Source organism: Dermochelys coriacea, chromosome 1 (assembly GCF_009764565.3).
Source record: "Dermochelys coriacea isolate rDerCor1 chromosome 1, rDerCor1.pri.v4, whole genome shotgun sequence".
NCBI lineage: Eukaryota > Metazoa > Chordata > Testudines > Dermochelyidae > Dermochelys > Dermochelys coriacea.
The window spans coordinates 266,005,545-266,022,860 of NC_050068.2; the positions used below are offsets into that span (position 1 = coordinate 266,005,545).

The 17,316-nt window shown below is 40.9% G+C and overlaps 1 protein-coding gene across 1 annotated transcript in view; it reads right to left on the bottom strand.

Annotated features, from left to right (window-relative positions):
* ANO4 (anoctamin 4) overlaps window positions 1-17,316 on the bottom strand; it is a 307,889-nt gene that overhangs the window by 27,465 nt on the left and 263,108 nt on the right. The window contains 5 exon segments of the mRNA XM_043491471.1: window positions 2,510-2,615; window positions 7,100-7,219; window positions 10,698-10,845; window positions 13,144-13,296; window positions 14,807-14,949. Coding sequence (XP_043347406.1) covers window positions 2,510-2,615; window positions 7,100-7,219; window positions 10,698-10,845; window positions 13,144-13,296; window positions 14,807-14,949 — 670 coding nt within the window.

Here is a 17,316-nt window from a genome sequence, read left to right on the forward strand (position 1 = left end):
CTCGGGCTTCAGCAGCTCCAGGCAGCAGACTCCACAGCAGCAGCAGCAGCAGCTCCAGGAACTCCAGGTGGTGATCCAGGCAGGCAGAGAGGACCCCTCTCAGGTGGTGGTGGTGGTGGTGGTATCCACAACAGCAGTGGCTGGGGTCCCTCACTCCTCCTCTCTGGGGAAAGGGCTAGCAGCCCCCTCCCCACCCCAGGGCTGCAGTTGCAGCAGTAGCAGCACCCAAGAGTGGGGGGTCCAGCAGCCAAGTAGCAGAGAATGGGGGTTGTCTGGCCCAGCCAGGGGAGCAGCTGGAGCAGCAGGAAGAGCTTAGGGCCTAGTAGCAGCAGGAGTAGCAGTTTCTCACCTCCCTCCAAGCTAGAAGGCTATAGGAGAGCAGTTGGGGGAGAGAGAGAGAGATTCCCTCCAGGCTAAACAAATCCCTGGTACCAGGATAACTGAAATGGCAGCTGCTCCAGGTCAATTAAGACACCTGAGGCTAATTAAGAACTTTCCAGAAGGCAGGGAGAAGGCTAGGTTGATTGGGACACCTGAAGCCAATCAGGGGCTGGCTGAAACTAGTTAAAAGCCTCCCAGTCAGTCAGGTGGGGGTGCATGTCAGGAGCTGTGGGAGGAAGTTGTGCTGTTGGAGAGGCTGAGTAGTACACACCATATCAGGAACAAGGAAGGAGGCCCTGAGGTAAGGGTGAAGTGGAGCTTGAGGAAGTGAGGGCTGCTGTGGGGGAAGTAGCCCAGGGAATTGTACATGTCATGTTTCTAAAAGGTCAGCTACCATAGCTGATATTATTAGGGTCGCTGGGCTGGAGCCTGGAGTAGAGGGTGGGCCCGGGCTCCCCCCCCACCTTTGCCCCCTGATTAATTACTGAGACTGGGAGACAACAGAGACTGTGCAAGGAAGGATAACTTCTGCTCACCTCCCTTGCTGGCTTATGATGAAAATGGCTCAGTAAACTGTGACCCTTGTCTCTAGAAAGAAAAGGGTTACGTGCAGGGTCACAGTGAGCCTCTGAGGCTAGCGAAATCTGCCAGGAAACATGGGACCGATGGAGGCAAGGACAGAGCTTTGTCACAGTCAGGTTCTTCCAACCCAGCGAATAATCCAAGGGTTCTCATTAGATACATCTCTACACTTCTTTCTTTACTCTCTCCCTTCTTGTGCTCTTCACTCCACCCAAGTCCATAACCTAACCACTTCCACAGGCCTTGTACATACTGCAACCATTTAATCATAGAATCATAGGACTGGAAGGGACCCTGAGAGGTCATCTAGTCCAGTCCCCTGCACTCAAGGCAGGACTAAGTATTATCTAGACTGTTCCTGACAGGTGTTTGTCTAACCTACTCTTAAAAATCTCCAGTGGCGGAGATTCCACAACCTCCCTAGGCAATTTATTCCAGTGCTAAACCGCCCTGACAGTTAGGAAGATTTTCCTAATGTCCAAACTAAACTGCACTTGCTGCAATTTAAGCCCACTGCTTCTTGTCCTCTCCTCAGAGGTTAATGAGAGCCATTTTTCTCCCTCCTCTTTGTAACAACCTTGTATGTACTTGAAAACTGTTATGTCCCCTCTCAGTCTTCTCTCCTCCAGACTAAACAAACCCCATTTTTTCAATCTTCCCTCATAGGTTATGTTTTCTAGACCTTCAATCATTTTTGTTGCTCCTCTCTGGACTTTCTCCAAATTCTCCACATCTTTCCTGAAATGTGGCATCCAGAACTGGACACAGTACTACAGCTGAGGTCTAATCAGCGTGGAGTAGAGCAGAAGAATTACTACTTGTATGTTGCTTATAACACTCCTGCTAATACATCCCAGAATGATGTTTACTTTTTTTGCAGTCGTGTTACACTGTTGACTCATATTTAGCTTGTGATCTGCTATGACCTTTCTGCAGTACTCCTTCCTAGGCAGTCATTTCCCATTTTGTATGTGTGCATCTGATTGTTCCTTCCTAAGTGGAGTACTTTGTACTTGTCTTTATTGAATTTCATCCAGACCATTACTTCAGATCATTTTGAATTTTAATCTTATCCTCCAAAGCTCTTGCAACCCCTTCCAGCTTGGTATCATCCTCAAACTTTATAATTTATACTTTCTATGCCATTATCTAAGTCACTAATGAAGATATTGAACAGAACCAGATCCAGAACTGATCCCTGTGGGACCCCATTTGATATGGCCTTCCAGCTTGACGGTGAACCACTGATAGCTACTCTCTGGGAATGGTTTTCCAACCAGTTATGCACCCACCTTATAGTAGCTCCATCTAAATTGTATTTCCCTAGTTTGTTTATGAGGAGGTCATGCGAGACAATATCAAAAACCTTACTATAGTCAAGATATGCCATGTCTACCACTTCCTCCCTATCCACGTCAAAGAAAGTCATTAGGATGGTGTGACACAATTTGTTCTTGACAAATACATGCTGACAGTTACTTATCTTCTAGGTGTTTGCAAATTGATTGCTTAATTATATCATCTAGTCCCTTATATGAAAACTGACCTCAAATACAATAATAAAAGCCAACCGTGCTGCTAAGACATGCCAGAATTGCAATGTGTAGCCATAGGGCACCGGGGAATGAGGAGGGTCTCGATAGTCTCTGTACCTGAAAAACAAACGGAATGTTGCATTTCAGTACAATGATAATCTGCTACTCTTCACAGAGAACATAATAGAATGCTATTCTTTGACTATATCCTCCTTGCAACAACAGGGATCTCAAGCCAAAAATGATACAAGTTACTAAAATACTGATTCTTTCCTCACTTCCACCAATGGTAATAATGAATAACTCCACTGAAGTCAATGGGTGAAATCCTGGCCACACAGAAGTCAATGGGAGTTTTGTCATTGTCTTCAGTGGAGCCAAGATTTCACACAGTGACACCACTCCATGGTAAAACCAGTGTGAGAGGAGAATCAGGTCTACTGTTTTTAAAAACTGTCTTTTGAAGAACCAAGGCCTCAATAAAATAACATTCTTATGGATTTGATTTTATTGTCAAAGAGGTAATTCCAAAATAATCCCACAGAAACCTAATCTAAAAAGGAGGGGAAATTTGGCTTCTGCCTAATCTGTTTCCTACACAGGTTTGAAAACTGGGTATGAACAATATCTGAATATACCATGTTAAGTAATACACAGAAGTTTTTAGCTCTAAGCTAATTTAGAAACAAAAGCAACCCAAACCCACAGGAGAAAGAAGATTAACAAAAACATATTTTTTCTCTGATCGATAGGCCTTAGATTAGAGAGGCATCTATACACAAATGGGATAAACTGTGTTTTGGGATTTCAGTCAGCACTGAATTCTTCTTACATTTCAGCATCTTCAGTGCAAATTGTTTTAGCTGCCCACTTATTCCCTTCTGCAGCCAAAACACTGGCTCCTGAGCACAAAATGTTTTACAAAAAAAGAAGATTAGTGGCTGTTTAAGGACTAGGAGTACTTGTGGCACCTTAGAGACTAACAAATTTATTTGAGCATAAGCTTTCATGAGCTACAGCTCACTTCATTGGATGCATCCGATGAAGTGAGCTGTAGCTCACGAAAGCTTATGCTCAAATAAATTTGTTAGTCTCTAAGGTGCCACAAGTACTCCTTTTCTTTTTGCGAATACAGACTAACACGGCTGCTACTCTGAAACCTGTTTAAGGACTGTAATAGACGGCCCTGGCTGGGAACCTTCGCTAGAGATGGATCTTCTATGATGTAATCTGGTAATTTTTGTACTTGAAAGGGACTAAACAAATACAGCAGCCCAGGAACTGGGGAAGACTTTGACAGATAGTTTTGTGTCTCATACGGAGGGAAAAATCTGGGCTCCGTAATAGCGAAGGTAAATTATTAACAGATCTGTCTGCATAAACTGTCTTGCTTGAAAATTAAAGGACTCCTATCCATCACATAAACTACATTGTGAAATACATTTCTCTGTAATTTCTTTGCAGATAAACGATTAAACTAATTTTCATTCCTGTCAATATGGGGCTTTAAAGTGCAATTGAAATTACCAAGATCAACTGCTGGAAATGGCCCACCTTGATTATCACTACAAAAGGTTCTCCCCCACCCACCCCCGGCCCTCTCCTGCTGGTAATAGCTCACCTTACCTGATCACTCTCGTTAAAGTATGTATGGTAACACCCATTGTTTCATGTTCTCTGTGTATATAAAATCTCCCTACTGTATTTTCCACTGCATGTATTCAACAAAGTGAGCTGTAGCTCATGAAAGCTTATGCTCAAATAAATTTGTTAGTCTCTAAGGTGCCTCAAGTACTCCTGTTCTTTTTGTGGATACAGACTAACACGGCTGCTACTCTGAAACCAGTAGAATTCAGGTTGATTAAATGTCTTATAAACCGGTTAAAAGGAAGTCAGTCACACTATCCATTCCACAGGCAGGGACATATATATTTAATAAGTAAATATACTCGCCAAAGAACATAGCTGTATTAGTGATTTTGCAGTGGCATTTTGAATTAGCAAACTGAGATTCAAGTGCCAAATCCTGCTTTAGTTGAAGTGAGTTAAGGCCAATTAGACTCCCTGTAACAAATGCTAGAGGATGAGAATGAGGGCTAAGACTACCTCCTTTTTAGTTGTTTTTGTGGAAGATTTGTTTAATAGTTGGGCTAAATTTATGGAGTTTCTCCCCCACCCTTTCTTCATGCCAGACAAAATCTTTTATTTGATAAAAGGGCCTGGTTTACAAGTAAGAATTAGTTTATATTTAGATGATGGGGATGACTTCATTATTAATACCGTGGCAGAGCCTTGAGACCACAATACCGTGAGCCCTCTGGCAAGAAATGTTTAAGAATATATATTTGATTTATATGACTATTCTGGTTATGATAATTATCCTACAGATGTTAGTAGCATGTGTAACCCACACACCTCCTTGGCTATGGTGTTCTGTCCCATCTAGTGGCACCGAGACCACTTAGAGAGATAGTTAAATGAGTCTGATCTACAGACTTAGCTAAGAGCCAGCTGGCTTTTAGCTCATGTGGTAGAGGCTCATGCACTAAGCTCCAGAGGTCCCAGGTTCGTTCAATCCCACCCACTGACAACCAGAGTCTGTTGGTGTTACACATGCTTGTGTATCCCAGGCCAAATCCTGAAGTCTGCGTTTAGTGCTTACCCAGGGAAATCTCACATTGACCTCAACAAGAGATCTCACTGGCTAACAGCTGCAGAATTTGGAACTCCCTGAAGGAGCGCAACAGCACTTGTTTCTATTTCTCTAAAATATCAAAAGCAAACATTATTTTAATCTGTAACCCCATTGATATTAAGTGGTGGATGGTCAGACAAATCTTATTAAAAATATTAAGATTATTAAGTTGGAATGAAGCCTTTTTTGGCCAGCAGCTCTGTATCACAGAATAGGATATTTATTGATCTAACCTATTTTTAGGGTTATATCCTGCCAAATGGTGTTCAATAGTGTGTCATAATTGTTTCAGCTCCCTAAATGAAAACATTAACTTCAGAGGAAAACAGCTTAGTATGCTATAGAAGTGCAAGTAATATTATTTTCATACTTTTTAACAAAATGTCAGGAGTCTTTTCACTGGACACTAAAGTACCCTTGGGCTCTAGAGACCGATCAAAGGATATTTTATTGTTTCATAATAAAAAAAGAGGCTTTGCAGTCATTTGAGTTCATGTTCACAAACCAACTCTGCATTATAAAATAACAGCATTACACAGTTGTTCTGCCCAAGTTCCCCCTTGAACTTGGTCATTCCAACAAAATGGAATAAATATTTTGATTTCACGGATGTCAAAATTTTCATTTTGGTCAAAAAAAAAGTTCCAACATTACCAAAATGAAACTTTATTGAGTTTCTGTTCTGTGAAAAAATTTGAAGTTTCAACTTTTCATCCAAATTTGGGATGAAAACAAAATGTTGGAATTTCCTGCAGATGCAAAACCCCTTCAGTAATAATACTTAGTGCTTATATGGCACTTTTCATGTTCGAAGAGCTTGAAAACATTAACAAAATAATTCTTATATGACTTTTGGGCATAAGTAAATGCTATCACCACTAAGAGATGGAGAAACCAAAGAGGGAGGTTAGGAGACTTATTCAAGGACAGAGAGTTTTGTCTTTGCAAAGGTCTTTACCAGGTCTCTGCAATACTGGTTTGATGGAACAATGTGTGTGCATCCACACAGAGCAGATCTTAACACCATTGTTGCACTGGTGTTTTCTGGGTCTTATGAAGCCCTATCACATAGTGCCAAACACTGTTGCTGGGAGCAGCAGACAGTGGGGAATTTCCATATATGATGCACTCAGTTGTGGGATGGAGCTAGGACTGATTGAACCAGTGCAATGGAGAGAAACCACTGGAGTTTCTACTAGTTCAGCTTGACTGGAGCTAGAAACAATCTGAGGTGTTGTAACCAACCATTAAAACCAGCTCCTACATAAGGCATGGGACAATTATAGCATGGGGACATACGGTGTTGTACAAGTATTGTGAGCACAGGGTGTTTCTTGCAATGGTTTTTCACGTAGGGTGAAATTGGCTCCTATGCACAGAGCCTGTATAAGACCTAGGAATCACATAAGCCATCAAAATAGGGCTTAGGTGGGACTTACATAGTACATAGACCTATGCAGGCTCTCTGCAGAAAGGTGAATTTTATTCTACAGGTAGAGTGAGCAAGAAAGTCAACATCAGACCCAGGATTAAAACCCAAGATCAGACCAATCTCCTCCACAATCTGTCAGTGGAAATTGAAGGATAAGCAAATATTATGCTTGTGGGCAGTTCTTTTAGTTTTTTTTTTTTTTTTTTAGAAAGACATTTTTTATGCAAATTTCAGATGTCCTTCAAGATCCTGGCTAGTTGCCAAGGCAGCCTTCCTTATTCCAAAGATTGGGGACCTCCCCACTCATAGGCACAGTATAAGTGGTGTCCTGTACTTTTTACTCCTTTTACATATACAAAATGCATTTTTCATTTCATTTTTTAAACTTTGAAAACAAGTCAAGAGAGACTCTAGCATGATGCTTCCACCTGGTGATTTTTTAAAAAGAAAAGGATATTTTGATGAGATTCTTACCTGCAATATTTTAACGGTGAACCAGAGAATTCACTTCCATTAGATGTTGGTTCTGAACGGTTTTCAAAGTCGGACACCAGAAATACAGATAGACTGGCATTAACATAGCCTACCATACACCTGGAGAACAAGAAATCCTGAAGTCAGGACATTCAGCCCATACAAATCCCACTTAGGAGGACATTTCTCTCCCTGGTTTCCTAAATCTATACCTAAACAGTGATACCTATTAATATTTGAAAAGCATGTTGTGGTAATTTCTGTCTCCCTCAATCCAAATCTGCTGTTTCATACGTTACTTTTCAAAAATTTGTTAAAGCAAATTCACACCAAAATCCCCTTTTTGCATGCTTAAAAATGCAGAGATTAGCTGACCCAGAAAACAGAGGTAAATCTCAGAGAGCCTTAGTTAGTGTAACTTATACCTTCTCCTTCCCTCCCCAATCAATTTAGTTTCATCCTGTATGTACGTTAGATTCCTTTAAAGTACTTAGATTTGCCCCCTCCCACACTTGCACTCATACATCACATCTGAATCTGGACTATTGTGTTCAATTTTGGTCACTCTGTCTAAAAAGTTATGTATGTAACAGAAATAGAAAAGGGTTCAGAGACAGGGAACAAAAATGATTAGAGGCATTGAAAGGCTTCTGTATTGGGGGAGATTACAAAGATAGGGACTGTTTAGCTAGAAGAGTAATGAGAGGTGACACAACAGAGATACACAAAATAATGAATGGCACAAGGGAGATAAATTGGGTCCTCCTATTTACACTTTCTCATAATACAGGAACAAGGGGACATTCAATGCCGTTGAAAGGCAATAGATTTAAAACTGATAAAGGAAATATCATTTACATTTACATCACAATTAACCCATGGAACTCATTGCCACAAGACATCATTGAGGCCAAGAGTAGTATTCAAGGAAGGATTAGACATTTATTGAATACTGAAACACCCACAGTTATATTAGAAATGATAATTTTGATAAGGAATATAAAACCCATATTTCCTAGCATAAACTAATCTCTAGCTGATAGAGGTTAGAAAGAAACATCTCTTTGTGGGCAGGTTATTGCATAACAACTGGCCATTATGGGGTTTCGTGCACCTTCCTTTAAAACTGGTTCTGGCCACTGTCAGATACAAGATATCACTCTAAAATGGGCCACTAGTCTGAGCAATTCCTGTGTTCCTTTATGGCTCAGAGACACTATCTCCTAATTGTTGGTCAATGGTAATAAGATCTGGCAAAGGAGCTCTGGGAGATATCACCTCGCTGGTTCAAATTCACTGCTAATATCATTAAGGATGAAGCTGGATAAGAGTCTTATGCCATCCCTGCTCTGCACTGGCTATGTGCATAAAAGTCCAGCCAAATTATTCAGCATGGTGCATAAAGCTGCAGAGGCTTTAATCCTGCCATTGGCTGAGAAAGACAATCACAGCTGCCAACAGAATTCTCAGCCATGTCTGCATAACTGCTGCCCCAAATTCAAAGTGAGCCTAAAGGAGTGTTACAATGTTACCATTCCTTTTACACACTGAATCTTTTAAAACTGGTTTTCAACCACTGTTTTATGTTTTATCAATGTTGGCAGGCTGCAGCCAGCACTCTGGTGTAACCTGAACTGTTTTACAAGATTGCTTCCTGAAAACCATTTTAGGATATGGCCAATTTCCTAGTTTAGGCTGTGCCTTAGATCACCATTATTAGAGTTTAGAATTATCAAACAAGTCAGTTCACATCTCTCCAAGTAATTGTTTGGCAACAGACTAAGGTGGAATTGCATGGGTTCTCGTTTGTAAGGTTTTTTCCCAACCAGTAAAACTGGTTGTTTATTTTTAAAATGTAAGCTTAAATTCTGTGGGAAATTGTGTGTCTACCAGATTAGTACCTGAATGGTGTTCCAGCTGGCTACGGCTCAAAACCTACAGTTATAGCAGCTATAGAGATGAAGTTAATTACAATATTTTCTTTCACATCCTGCATGATTTTTGTTGATGCCTTTCCTCCCAAAACTGTTAAAATATCCTATGCTACATGGTCCAGACCCTTGAACTTTGGGAACTATCTACTCCTGTAGAATTTAAGAATAGTTTTCTACTATCTTGATGGCACTGTACTAACCACATCTGCAATGTTGACATAGAAAGGCATTAGCCAAGTTGGTCTCTTCTGAGGAATTAGATTTGGTCTCTTATGTTATTTAACGTATTGCTGGAAAACTGTGTGAATGGCTTTAAAAATACAACAGTTTAAGATCTGTTTCCTTAAGCCAAGCCAATGTCTCTAAACAAAACTAATTTGAAAGCAAGTGCACAATATTGTCTTCCTTATAAAATGTAATTTCAAAATGCATTTTCAGGGACTGTGGTAAGAAAGAAATTAATAAAGCAGAAAAAAAAGCTGACACCACTTAAATGCCCTTCGCGTAAACACAATGGCAGCATGGAGAGGCACATGCCCACCAATGATTGGCATCAAACCTAACACTTTACCAACTGAAAGATTTTCTACAACTCTTTATGGAAAGAGACAACAATTTTTCCAGCATATAGGAAAATGCCAAATCCTTGACAGGATAGTGAGTTAAGCAGCATTGCCAATCATGAACTGTCTCCATTGGTGTGACTAAACTGCATTGACATCCAAAATATGGCTAAGAGCAACAACAAAAAGAATCCCCTTCTCTCTTTCCTGGAGGGAAAATAAAGCTATGAAGTGAAATATTTATATCTGATAGCAGGATGCAAGCTAACTATTGCTACGTATTGCTTAGCTTATTGCTTTTAATGTAATACAACACTTATTGCCAGAGTGGCGAGGAGCTTATTTGCAAATATTGAACATTTGGGGTTCAGTTGGGTTGGGTGAAACCAATGATTTCATTCAGGGTTTCTCCCCTCTTCCCCAGCACACTAGATTTTAGAAGGTGCCATTCAATTTATATTATACCCATTTGCAGGCTAATAGTGCACATACTATTGTAATTTAGTGTTTATCAACACTGGAATGAAAATGCAGAAGAACAGCATGGACTCAATTCAGGACTGCCTCTCAAAAGCCCTAATATAAGAGCTCTGTCCTTTTTAAAGGAGTACAGAAGTTATTTTGCTCAGTAATTATAGCTTGCCTGATGAAGCTGGATTGCCTTTTCTGATTAGACTCTGCACTTTTCTTGGATTAATACTTGTAAAATCCCACATCGGCAGAAAGAGGTTTAGTGAATAAACTACAAATGACAGCCCAGCTCCTCAACTGGTGAAAATCAGTATAGCTCCTTTGACTACCCATTTACAAGGTACACCAGCTGGTGATCTGTGCCAATATATTGATTATGATAATAGCATGTTATTGTAGCCACTGAACCTTCTATAACTGATCCAGAACTTTTTCTCTGAGTTAAGATCATAAATCCCAGCTACTCACAGACTGTATTATTGATACTCAAAAGTATTAATTACTATGGGAATGCAATCTGGAGTACATTCTTGTTAGTGGAATCTGTAAATATGGAGATTCTAATGCTATTTATGTTTCAAGGAAATAGAGATTTTCATGCACATTAACATTTTCTTAAAGAAAGCCTACTTTTGTCCAGCTTCTCCTTGGCCTGCACAAGGTCCATATTTGTAAGCATAAACAAGTCGAGGGATGAAATCTGAAGTCACAGCTACAACAAATGCATTTGTGATAACAGAGAGAATTCCAATGCCTTCCAGAATTCCATACCAAATTCCTATCCAATATAGAAAATGTTGCATTAGTTTCAGGGAAGACAATTATTAAAGTAGTTTAAATACTGCATGCAACGTGCCTGGGAATTCTTGGTTTTTCCTATCTCAATCATTTAGCATGTTCCTTTCTGAGCCATGCAAACATCAACATGTGTATTTAAATGTTAGGAGACGTGGGTCTAGCACTAGATAATGTCACAGCTGGATTGTTTCCTGAGGAAGCAATGGTGCTTGCAATGATATGCAGGTTGACAGTATGAACCCATCATTACATGGTACTAGAGTGAGGTCTTCCAATTGGTGAGCAGGCAAAATGCCATCCCAGCAAATGAGCATGAATATAGCTAGCCAAGCCACCATGTATGTTCATCATGCATGAATGGTGAGGGCATGAATCTTAGCCAAGAACATTGATATAGCGGTTCTTCCTGAGGTTCCATGCCTATGATGGAAGAGAGGTGTCATTACTTATCCAGCTCTAAAATACTTTTAAAAAGTAGCAAGCATCAAAGCACTCCTGCACTGTGAGTGCCTTTTATCTTCTATAATGATCGTAGTTTCATTAAGAGGGCTGTGCACACAGTGAAAGTCATTAGGAGAACTTTCATGAAACTTAAGACAAGACTGAAGGTTTCTTTTTTAATGTTTGATCCATGACATTGCAAAAAAAAAAAGTGTTCTTCTTTGGGCACGAGTCTTTGTTAAACTACAGTCATTAATAAGTTATGTGTATGAAAGTTGAACAAAGCTGTGAAGCTGGTACAAGAAAGTGGTGGAAATACTTCATTCAGCCCCATGGTTGCTGTTGAGCTGACGGACGGGAACCAAAGAAGAGAAGTGTATGATATGAAGAACTGACCTATGTTTAAAACTTATGATTGTTTTGGTTAGGGATGATGGGGAAATATTTATGATTAATAAAAACCATGGACCAAACCATTACCAGAGGAACACACCAGTACAATATTCCCCAAAAGATATTGAGACAATCCAAGAATTCTTGGACAGTAAAATACACTGAAATCTGTAGAAGACCATTCTTCTTAGGTGACCTGATTTAAGAAAGCATCTGAAACTTCTTTAAATGCTAGGAGTACAATTTTGCTTAGTCACTATTAGAAAACCACCCCCACCAAGCAACTGGTGACTGACATTCCTTTCCTGTCACTTAGGACAGGTTCATAATCTTTCACATTGAAGTTGGAGCACTCAAAGAGGACATACTTTTACCCATGCTTAGTTACATCTTACTCTGCTAGCAGTCCCACTGAAGCCAACTGTTCATAGAGGCCCTGATTCAGCAAAGCACTTGAGCACATGCTGAAATACTTTACTGAACTGGGCTGGAGTAAGGTGCTATTCACTGTGAATAAGGAGGTCAGAATCTGGTCGTAAATGGATGTTTTCTAAATCTCTATTCTTCAAATTACATTTTAAAATGATAAACATGATTGAATTGTAAGAATGTGAAAAGATTATTTTTTATTATTTTATTATTATTTTTTATAATTCCTCGCCACTCTGAGGAGATTTAGCCAGTAGGTGGAGTCCCCTATCCTTTAGTCAGTCCTAGAAAGTTTGCAATATTCTCAAAAAGAACAGGAGTACTTGTGGCACCTTTGTATATACCTATCTTCTTACTATATGTTCCATTCTATACATCTGATGAAGTGGGCTGTAGCCCACAAAAACTTTTGCTCAAATAAATTTGTTAGTCTCTAAGATGCCACAAGTACTCCTGTTCTTTTTGTGGATACAGACTAACATGGCTGCTATTCTGAAACCTGGCAATATTCTCAGCACTTCAAAGACCTTTGTAGACATGAGCATAGTTTTCTCAACCAGGCAAAGGGAAACCTACATTTGTCTGGATGAGTAGAAACTGTGCAAAGCTTCTCGGAGATGGAAATTACTTCAATTTGCAACATTTGTTAAATTTCTCTAACTCATTATTATATTCAAAGTGAACAGCTGCATGTATTACTAAGAAAGTATATCCACCAAAGGAAAACCCAGCAGAGATCACTAATCATTTAGTTTAAAAATCTGGACTGATAAGTCATCCACCAAGTCATTAAAAACCTATTTTCCAATTTGGATTAGTAGGTGATAAAAACAAACCTGCGTTGAATGTTTACACCTTTTTTTTTAGGAGCCAAAATTGTGCATTATTTTATATAATGAGAAAGAGGACCGGAATCAAAGCTAAAGCTATTAATGATTTGTAACTTTAAATTAAAGTCATTGGGTTCATCAAATGATCAATACTTTGTCTTTAAAAAGACACATAAACAGCTCACCTATATCTTTGGCTCTTGAGGCTAATGGCCGCCTCCACTGTGTGACAAATTTGTATGCATCAAGCCGGATTTCAATAATATTGTTAAGTAAGGCCAGAAGTGGTGCCAGTGGAAAAGCTGCCACAAAGATGGTTGTGAATCCAAACTGAAGAACTGGGAAAGGAAATAAAAGGTTAGTGTTTTCAATACTGTATTTACTTTCAAGATCTTATGCAAAATGCCAGGCTACTAAGATGCTATGTAGCTAGTAAACTTGCTCATTATTAAGTACCATTATGAAGTACCATATTATCACTCTGTAGTGCTAGTGGTATCAATATGGCAATTCTTTTTCCAAAAGATCAGCACTAGGGTGAGAGAACAAATGATTGAATTTTCTGAGAGCTTAGAGAATTATATTTGTCTTCCTTGCTACAGAGAGACAAAAGCTGATGAACTATATGTTTTTAGAGCTGTTTTGTGATCTGATTAACTGATTTTAATTTTTTTCTTTTTAATTTCAGCACCTCCAAAAATTAGGCCACTTCTATTTAGGTATCTACATTTTGAAAACATTGATGCAACAGAGTGTAGGGAGTTAACAGGTGAGCCATCCATTCCGACACTCACTAGTTCCACCAGAAGAAGCTGGTTAGGGTAATTAAAGATAATTAGCTAAGCAGACAGGTGTTCTGGGGGAGCTAATAAACCAATTAGACCATCAGCTCAAGACTGATAAGGAGGCATACAAAGGAGACCTGGAGGATGAAGGAACAGGGCCAGCCCCCTGCTAAGTCTATCCTCACAGATGCTTCAGGGAAGGGAGACCTCTTCTCCTTTCAGGTCCTGAGGGCCTAAAGCACAGAGGCTATTGTAACTAGTACTGTTGCATGGGCCTGTAAAGTTGTTGGTGGAGGGAACTCAGATAAATGGCATGGTGGATACACAATCAATAAAAGTCTGAGCCATTTTCTGTGGTGCAAAAAGGCAGGAGCAGAGCCGGCCCTTCTACAGTTGATATAACTGTTCAGGGCCTGCTTTTCAGAGTAGCTGATCTTCCACAGCTCTCCTTAATTTCAATGGAATTGCACCAGTCAAGAGAGGGCTCTATCCACTACATGTGCAGCTCAGTCAAGACAGACAAAAGTCCTTTGTCCTTCATTCGTTTTATGAAAGCAGTGTTTCTTAGAAGCAAGCAATTCTGTAAATATTAGTTAGTAAATGTTAAATATACCCTATCATACAGTCACATGCTAGACATCTGAAAAGTAAGTGCTTTGACATTAAGACCTTATCAGGGTTCAGTAGAATTTGCTTTATAAGGAATAACAATGACACAAGAAACTATACAGTTGAGGGAATAAGAATTTTGAGACTGCAATTTAGAGAATATCCCTCTCTCCATGAAGGCAACTAATCAGATAAAACATTTCACAAATGGGAGTTTAGTACATCACATGAGGCATTATTAGAAATATTGCCTGGGTTTGGTTCTTAACAATTCACTCCCATTCCTCACCTGACTTGTGATAATGGAAATTGTTCTGCAGTTTCTTTAGTTTCATACAGCAGTACTTTGGAGTTTTTAAGTAAACAATTCAGCCCTCTGGGCTTAAAAAAAAACAAAAAAATGTACTGACATTAAAATCTAGCATAAAAGAGTAAAATCAGAACATTTTCTTACTCATTTCTAGGTATTCATCAAAGAGTCCATAAGCATTCATAGGCTGAAGATTATAGTCCTTTTCCCACTGTGGGAAGCTTGCTTTTCTCTGTGAACCATGTTCTTGTCGTAATTTTCTCCTGGTCCACCAGTTCTGAAATAACCTGCATATCCAAATAAATTGTAAACACCCATTTATTGGTAATTCAGGATTTTAAATTAGAAGCCTTAACACTGGTTAAGTGATTACATAGAAGTCTAGTGTGCATGTGCAAACTGCAGGTGGAAGAACCTTAGTATGGAGCTGAATCTATTATTGGCTACCATTTCTCAATTAGCAACAGAGATATGTGAGAATCTGAAGACACATGGGACCACCCCTTTCTCTATGCCATTATCTGAGTGTTAGCTGTATTAGAGGACCAACTGGCAAATTTAGCTGGATTACTTATAATGCTGAGGGAGAGGCTAGGCTGGACTAGACAATATATTTTGTAAACTGAACGTATCAATGTATGAGAGAGCTTGATATTAGTAACAATTGTGGCTGGTAGCACAGAATGCTATCCTTTATCTCTAAGATGGGAAAAAATTTCTGGATTGTCTTTCAGATACAGATGTTCTTAATGAGGAAATAGGATATATATCCATTTCTGATTTAACTTCCTTCCTCTTCCCTGCCTAGAATGGCAAATTGCTTGAGTCAATCAGAGCTAAAAAGGGAGATGTATGGTTCTCTTTGAATGGAAATGTGTCCTCTGGACCTGAATGTTCAGTAATAGAATAGGCAGAGACAAGTGAGCAGGCTAATGATTGTGGACACATTGTTGTCATCGGAATAGCAGTTGACGTAACAAGTTAAAACAGGGTAGTGTGGCTTGCATATGTACATATGCTTTATTTTCTCCTTAGAAGTAAGTTTCCATCCTCAAACCAACATCAATAATTTATACATAATTTCCTAATTATTTGCACATTTATTCTGAAATATTCTCAAGTACACGGGGTTGGGTGTGTGACAGGGAAACAGAACTGACGTCCATTTTTAGATCAGCTAGAAATCTTCAGCTGAAGATTTGACTTCAGTTTTGAATGTGGCGTTCTCTCTGTTACTTCACTAACTTCACTAATAGTTCCCCAAACTGTTTTTGGCCTTTCCACCGCTTCCTTGTGCTGTCTTTTCCTCTCAATCCCATCACACATTGCTGATGTTTGTTTTGAAAACTCCATGGGGATCGTGCTGAGCTTCTGCAGAGGGTGATCTTCCGATCAAGCTGAAGCATCACTTGAGCTTCATGCCTTCACCTTGTATGTGTGTGTCAAAGCATGTAACCATTACAGCATAAACTGCTTATCATCCAGGCCTCTAGAATTCTGAAGCATGTCAGTACTACTCTCTGGTGTCTGGTTCCTAAAGCTCTCTGGCATTTTCATAGCAGAAATTTCAAAATTCAGGTTAATGTCACACCTCAGTGAGAGTCATGATAGGCTACTTTCAGGTGCCCAGTATAAAAATCATATGGAAACAGGAACCTTTGGAAGAGGCCCTGACTCACCCAGGATTTTCTCCAAGGGATCTGGGGGAGCACATGCTGGAGTGGGAGTTCCCTGGTGCCGGACTCCTCTCATTGGTGAACGCCCTTTGGGGAAGCTTCCACCTCCATCAGCCCTAGTATAGCACAATGGCTGCATTGCGCAGGGCCCACCCAGACTGTGACTGGCCTCTGTACAGAAGGGGTAGAGGATCCTCCCTGAGCCCTTTGGGCAACCAAGCAGGGCCGACACAATGTGGCATTTAACTGGAAGATCAGAGAACTCCTAGCTAGGCTGTTTGGCAGAGAAAGGAGAGGTTCATGCCTGCTGGGGATTCATGGGGATAGAGGGAGGGAGCCACGGCACTAGAGACTGAACGCAGGGATGTCCCTAGACATTTTAGTGCCCTACACAGCCCCCCTGTGGGGTGGAGGGCGGCTGGCTCAGGCCTCCATGGGGGGGCAGGAGCAGGCTTGGGGGGGGGCAGGGGAGAAACCGCCCCCCAGCACGAGCCAGCGGAGCAGAGCGGGCTGGGGCTGGGTTGCTCCACTTCCTGCCGCCCAATGAGTGCAGGGCAGGCCCGACCCAGCACTCACAGGGCAGCAGAAAGTGGAGTGACCCGGCCCCAGCACACTCCGCTCTGCTCCCCGGGCTCTGGCTCCCAGCCTTGGAAATCGGGGGGTAAGGGAGAACCGCCCTCCAGCAATCACCAGTGGTGTGGAGTGGGCTGGGGCTGGGTCACTCCACTTCCCGCCGCCCGCTGAGTGCTGGGAGTGCCCGACCCCTGCTGCAGTTCCCTGGGATGTTGCTCAGGGGGAAGGGTGGAGTGGGGGCAGGGCAGGGGTGGAGCAGAGGCGGGAAGAGGAGGAGCAGGGGCGGGAGATTTGGGGAAGTAGTGGAGTGGGGGCAGAGCAGGAGTGGGAAGAGGCAAAGCTGGGGCGGAGCAGGGGTGGGGTTCATGGGGAAGAATCGGAGCAGGGGCGGGGGCAGCTTGCCTG